Source organism: Aphis gossypii, chromosome 2, assembly GCF_020184175.1.
Source record: "Aphis gossypii isolate Hap1 chromosome 2, ASM2018417v2, whole genome shotgun sequence".
Lineage (NCBI taxonomy): Eukaryota > Metazoa > Arthropoda > Insecta > Hemiptera > Aphididae > Aphis > Aphis gossypii.
Window position 1 is genome coordinate 24,000,350 of NC_065531.1, and position 6,711 is coordinate 24,007,060.

Here is a 6,711-nt window from a genome sequence, read left to right on the forward strand (position 1 = left end):
TGAGAGTCCATGAAAAAGTATTTTATTTTAAATTTTAATCTATAATGAATAATTTGAAAATACATTAACAAAAAAGATATTAATAAAATAATACAATTCATTTTCATTCTAAAATAATAATAAAATGACGAAAAAAATAACAATTATTTGTAAATCGCTACACATTATTAACTATTGTATACTTAATGTTCCAACTTAGACCTTTGATGAAGTGATTTATCTCAAAAATGAGCAAACACGGGCAGTGTTGTTTTAAATATATTGTTATAAATTATAATATTGTTCATTGTATGAATTAAGTAAAAAAAATTGTTTAAAACTCGTTATACTTAGAAACAAAATTATATATTAAAATCAATACTCTAATCAGTCAAAATTAGAATAGTACAATGTAAATTGAGGGGGGGTTTACTAGTGATTTCACTACATTTTAATAATTCACTAACCTGAAACCTTATTTATTTAAACATACACAGTAACATGTTTTACTTGCGTTAAGATAACTAAAAAAAATAAAAGAAAAAACATTACACATATTAAAGTTGACTACAAAAGTTTGCTTTGAGCAAAAAAAATTATATTTATAATTTATATAGAAATATATAAACAAAATAATAAAACAGGAAATAAATAAATCTATTTATCGTTGTTTTTCTTTGCGGTTATTTTTCTTTGGCAAACTAACAACAGGTTCTGGTTTTGATGTACCGATGTATAAATCATATACAATTGGTACAAACTAAAATAAAAATAATAAATAGTTTATTAGGATTGGTATCAACAGGTTTATTTTTATAAAATTTTTACCTGAATAAAGAAGTAGACCATTGTCAAGTAAACAGCTATTGCTAGAGTAAGAATGAGATCAAACACTGCTGGTTTAACACTACAAATATACATAACAAAAATATCCATTTAACAGTTCTAACTCAGTACATAATTCTAAAGTTATACAAGATACAATTGATTTGTATAAATCGATCATAAGTAATCATGAGATATACCTTTTAAAACATTTTACTAACCTGTAAACTTGTAAAGTAGCCTTGGTAACTGTGTAGAATGAAAACTGTGGATCAACCTTGTCTGCAGTCAGATGAGACACATTAACATCCTTTAAATATTTACTCATTAATGAAAATAAATTATCAACTAAAGGATGGTTTTTTTGAGCTATCATTTGTGTGGATCTAGGTTGTAAAACCAATAAATCCAATGAAGAACGCAACGACTCAAAATCAACATTCTAAAAAAAAAAAAATGATTAATGTAGATACATAACAATAGTATGAATGTGAAACAAGATTCACATTGAAAAATATCACTAAAGTAATAGTTTATAGAACTCACAACTTTGGGAGTTTCAGATGTATTATAATCATACAGATGAGCAACTAAAGACTTAAGTATAATCTGAGCGTTGCGATACACAATTTTTGAATCTAATGTTTCACTTGTATCTAAAATTGATCTCCTTGAACTATTTTTATGACTCTGTTAACAAATTAATTATGAAGAAAATATCTCTAATATTAATAAAAACAGAGGTAGAATACTTTTAAGCTAGATAGAGTGAAAGCAGGCAACCTTCTTATACTGTATCTTTCATGTTCCCACGCAAGTGTATCACTGCCAAGATTTATCTTTTTATGAATGATTTTCAGTCCATTTTCTCCTAAATTATTATTAAGTTCCTAGAATAGTAATATATAAATAAACATAACAACAATAACACCATATTATAGACTAAAAAAATTACATTCATAAAATTTCCCATTTTGCTGTCGTCCTTGGGTGGTTTTGAAACATGAGCAAAAATATTTTTATCGCTACCCAATGAGTCTAAACATAATACAAATGACACATCCTAAGACAAAAACAATATTTTATATTCATTAAAATATTTTAATAGGAAATTTAAGCATATTTTATGATTACTTGTAATGTATTGGATTTTTCCATTTGTTGTTCAATCCAGTTTTTAGATCCTAGATAGTTAAGCTTACCACCACCGCTCAAAATGAACATGACATTATACTTCGGTCGATTTTTCTCTGCATATACTCGACTAAGTATTTTGGCCAAAAGTAAAAGTATGGCAGCTCCTGAACCATTACTATCAGCACCATATGATAACTCCTAGATTAAATCATTCATATATAAAATTTTTACATGGAAATATTTGATAATTATTTATTTACTATTACAAATAATATATTCAAAATTAAATACTGATTGCTTACCGGAGCCAAACCAAAACTGTCATAATGAGCAACAATCAAAATACTGGGTAACTTATCTTGAAACCCGTATCCAATCAATTGACCCTAATAAAATAGAAATTTAGTATAGCAACAATGTTTACGTAAGACTAAATGTATACATTGAATAGCTTACCTGAATCGTTGATATGGCAATATTCTGCTGCAAAACTGGTTTATTAGCTGATACTACTATTTGATATCCATTTGCAGAAACCGAATTAATGAAAGCTAATAAGAAAAAATAAATGGTATTTAGAAATTATAGTTTAAAATATTTCATGTTTGACACCTTTGGCTGCAGAACTTGCATTTTCATCGATAATTTTACTGTCAGCCAAATCGTTCATTAAGTCGTTGACTTCAGTAGACCAATTTATCATGTATATCGGTATGGAAGTATCAGACGATAAAATAGTCTGTTCTATTTCTATCATTCTCTGAAATAAAGTATGACGATTTATACATAAATCTCTATAGGGCTAGGTTTACGCCAAGACATGGTCCTTGTTCTATTGACTAGGCATCTAATAAGTAATAAAAGAAGTAATTTTAAGACAATATCTCACGTTCTGTTGATCTCGAGTATGCGGCGTGGGCGGTACAACCAACACTAAAGCGCCCGATCCGGATGATATTTGTTCATACGCTTCTGTCGTGAAATTGTCCATCAGAACAAACACACAGTGCCTGGATCGACTGCTCCAAGTCTTCAACGATCTGGCCTCCAAGTTGATTATACTGCTTTTGGAACCTGTTGAAAATAAACGAAATCAGAATTATCGAACCGATCGATGAGGTCCACAGTGTAGGTTTTGGTACTCAACCGTATGTGGCGCCTTGCAGACTGTACTGTTGGGCGCGGTACACTGTAAACTCGTGTGCAGCGTTCGCCGGGCACACCGGACTCATAACCAACAGCAACGGGATGGCGATCAATAGGTACATTGGGAAGCCGGTTTTCAGTATTTCAGAAAACTCGTCAGATTCCCCCAACATCGTCGTTCTTGTAATAATATTCTATAATAGGTACTTGTGTTGATTAAGTATTTGAATATGTTCGGCGAGGTGAAACACGACAATAATAATACTATTTGGTAAGTACTTAACGTAGGCGATAGAAAAATAACTTTTTTAAAACAGCGATCAAAACGGAACGCCAATCGGTACGATTGACGACGGGTAAACTAATTAAATCGAACCGAAATATTCGATTCGACGAACGGTGAAACACGCCGGCGAACGGTAGTGCTACTTCGTACTCGTTTTCGACATGTACGGTACGCGGAGAACGGATATAGCTCGCTGCAGCGCACCCGTTGGATCGTGTCTTATCACACTCGCAGATAACGGGCTCACGCGTTCGTTGGGTTGCCTGTGCGCCGTACGACATTAGATAAACATAATAATATTTGGAACAGAAAAAAAAGTTTGAAAATGCAGAAATTTTATGTTTCGGTGAATGAAAATCTCTAATAAAAAAAATCACAATGATAACAACACTATACGATATGTAAGTTTTGTGTGGAAAACTTTTACAAAAAAAGTAGGCAAGTGGGTACCGTTCTGCTGTACATTAGGCGTCGAGTGCCCCGATCACTATTTTATGTATTTGAATTTAATTATATTATAAGATTATTGCAAACGAAAAACGATTTTTAGCGAAGACGGTCTGTCAGCTTATAATTTATATCACTAGACACTAAGAATATTTAAAGATTATACATTTTTTTTGATTAATCTATATTCATTTGTTTTATACTTCTAGTATGTTAGTAGGATTTTCCTAAAAATATTATATTTATTATATTATTAGTAGGACTCGGATTTTAAAGCACAATAAGCAACTAAAAAAGCAAAAATGAAGCATGTTTATATTTTTTTAAAAAAAGGGCAAAAAAATTACCAAAAATTAACATTTTATTTCCGTTTATGAATAGGGTTTTCTATGATTTTTTACTCTACCTCTTTGTTCACAATTTTTCGGCAAGTAGTTTCTGTATTTAATTTCAATGTTGATATTAGTATATAATAATATTCTATTTATTATTTATATGTATATAATAGTTATACATATTTAAATCATAAACATAATAATATTGTAATGTAATAGTTATTATATACTTATATATGTATGAAGTTGGGTGATCAAAGCTAGGCGATGACTGATGAAATTTTTGCACAACAAAATATGATAAAATTGTTTGTGTATTAGGTTGCATTTTATTAAGTTTTAGGAGTATCGTATCAAATCATTTTCACTCGAACCAGTCGAATCTATGATTTAAATATACCACGGAAAAAAATTGTTTTTTGTCATAAAATATTGAAATGTATTATAGGTTGTTGTATAAGTAGCCTCATTCATACCTACTCGTTAATAATGGACTAGTAATTATGATTTATAGTACAACTTTTCCGTGATGAAATGTGTAGTTACATGTGCCATCACACAGACTATCCTCCACGTTTAGACATCCAAAAATTGCAACGGTGTACAGACTATGAGATTTGACTGGGAGTGATAATCAGACACTCATCTTGAGTGTCACGTCAATGCACGGTGCCAGGTGTCTCACCAACCACCATGGATTTCTGACACGGTAAACATGCCGTCGCTTGAGTAGTTATGTCCGAGCAAAAATTTTTTACATCAGTTTTATCCTTATGGTTTATTCTTTGCTCGCCGTTTAGGACGGCCACCACTGAAGCACAATTGCATAGCTTAGATAGCCGATAGCTAGATTTAGTCGTTATCCGACAGCCCACAAATTATGTTTATATAGATACAAGACAATATTTACAAACTTTAAAATGTTAATAGATTAATGACTACAATTTTAAAATCATTATATAAGTACATAGTATATTATAATATAACACTTATATCTTCCAAACTTTTATTACCGTGGACCTAGTATTCTTAATATATACAAAAGTAAGTAACTTAAAAACAAGTCATTTGAATTTCAATTCATAATAGATATACAACTCTTTTGAAGAAATTGGTTTTCATTTGACAAAAAATGGTTCATAGCACACTCTAGAATACGTCTAAAATGGTATACAAAATACACAGAGTACTAGAAAAAATATTGTTTTTCAATATATCCAATTACAAAAATCAAAATTTGAATAAAGTTAATTATTTAAGGAAAAACGAGGGCGAAGATACTTGAAGGATATATTAACTATACTTGGATACCAATAGGTATAATGTATATATATATAATATATATATAATCGACTTTGTATCTCATTCTGGCATTACTAATGCTTGGTGAATCACCCTGTGTATATATTATATGCTCAAGAAGGCCGAATAGGGTTTGACTAATGCGTGCGTTTTAAACGGATTATGTGCGTCGACATTATTCAGCCGAATCGCTGACGTATATAATATATATATATAACATGTATATATATATATATATTATACATGCATACACAATACACATATACTTACAGGCTACTTATATATATTTACGCGCAAGTATTTATATATAATATATAGATACATTCCACGGCGGAAGTAATTTTTTTTATTTTACCGTGAGCTAACAAAGTCCGTAATCGGCGTAATCCGCGCATATACGCGCGTGTACATACTACATACCGCAGCATACAGTCATCCCCCATATTATTATTATTATTATTTATTATGCTCTATGCGTACGTCGCATTCCTCTCAAGTAGAAAACCTTTTAATATTATGATATATATTATAATGAAATGTGCACACATACCTGGCTCACTAGTATACATATTATTATTTTACACTCTTACCATCCACGTCGTAAAAATTACAACAAACGTATAAAAACGTATACGTATAAATGTACATAATATACCTAATGCACACTTATTAAATTTAATCTTTGTCTGCATTTTTAAAACTGCACTTCAATGTAACAGTTACAATATAGGTATAGCAGTATATTAGGTATAGTAGTTATCATCATAATATCATAATGCATATAATAGTAATATACCGATAAATGTAATTAGATATTATATTGTGTTGCGTTGTGTAGAAGTTATCGGTGATAAATCGAATAAACGGATTAAAAGACGCTTTTTATATCATGTTTGTTATTTTTTAGATATTTGTTCATTTCGACAACGAGTAAAAAACAGTGTGATTATAGAATACATACACATTATTACATTATTGATATAATATTATAATATACGGATTAATAAATAAATTAAGCAATCGATTTAATTAATAGATAATAGTAACTTATTCGTACATAAAAAATAGTTTGTAGTTTTATTATTTTTATACGATATGTGTGATAAATTTGTAACATTGTTTTGGAATCAAAACAACAAAATTATTTTCAGATGATTTAAAATAAAGTTTTAAAACGTCATTCACTATATTTTGTTAATAAAATTACTATTTACCGGGGGATTATAATATTGATTATCACAATTTCATAATTTA

The 6,711-nt window shown here is 29.7% G+C and overlaps 1 protein-coding gene across 1 annotated transcript; it reads right to left on the reverse strand.

Moving 5' to 3' along the window:
• On the reverse strand, positions 1 to 3,582 carry LOC114130700 (nicalin). The gene is made up of 12 exons (XM_027995729.2): positions 3,089 to 3,582; positions 2,831 to 3,015; positions 2,554 to 2,701; positions 2,398 to 2,492; positions 2,244 to 2,327; positions 1,939 to 2,139; positions 1,760 to 1,867; positions 1,557 to 1,694; positions 1,351 to 1,494; positions 1,026 to 1,246; positions 808 to 886; positions 1 to 739 (listed from the first exon to the last, which is right to left on the reverse strand). The coding sequence occupies exons 1-12, from the start codon at positions 3,258 to 3,260 to the stop codon at positions 641 to 643; spliced, it is 1,674 nt and encodes a 557-aa protein (XP_027851530.2). The 5' UTR covers positions 3,261 to 3,582; the 3' UTR covers positions 1 to 640.
• Between the last annotated feature and the right edge of the window lie 3,129 nt (positions 3,583 to 6,711).

Coding starts and splice junctions, on each gene's coding strand:
- LOC114130700 (XM_027995729.2), bottom strand. CDS start 3,260: ATGTTGGGGGAATCTGACGAGTTTTCTGAAATACTGAAAACCGGCTTC. Junction 2,493..2,553: donor TGCAAGTTCTGCAGCCAAAG/GTGTCAAACATG, acceptor TTTTCTTATTAG/CTTTCATTAATTCGGTTTCT. Junction 1,695..1,759: donor AAATGGGAAATTTTATGAAT/GTAATTTTTTTA, acceptor TTACTATTCTAG/GAACTTAATAATAATTTAGG.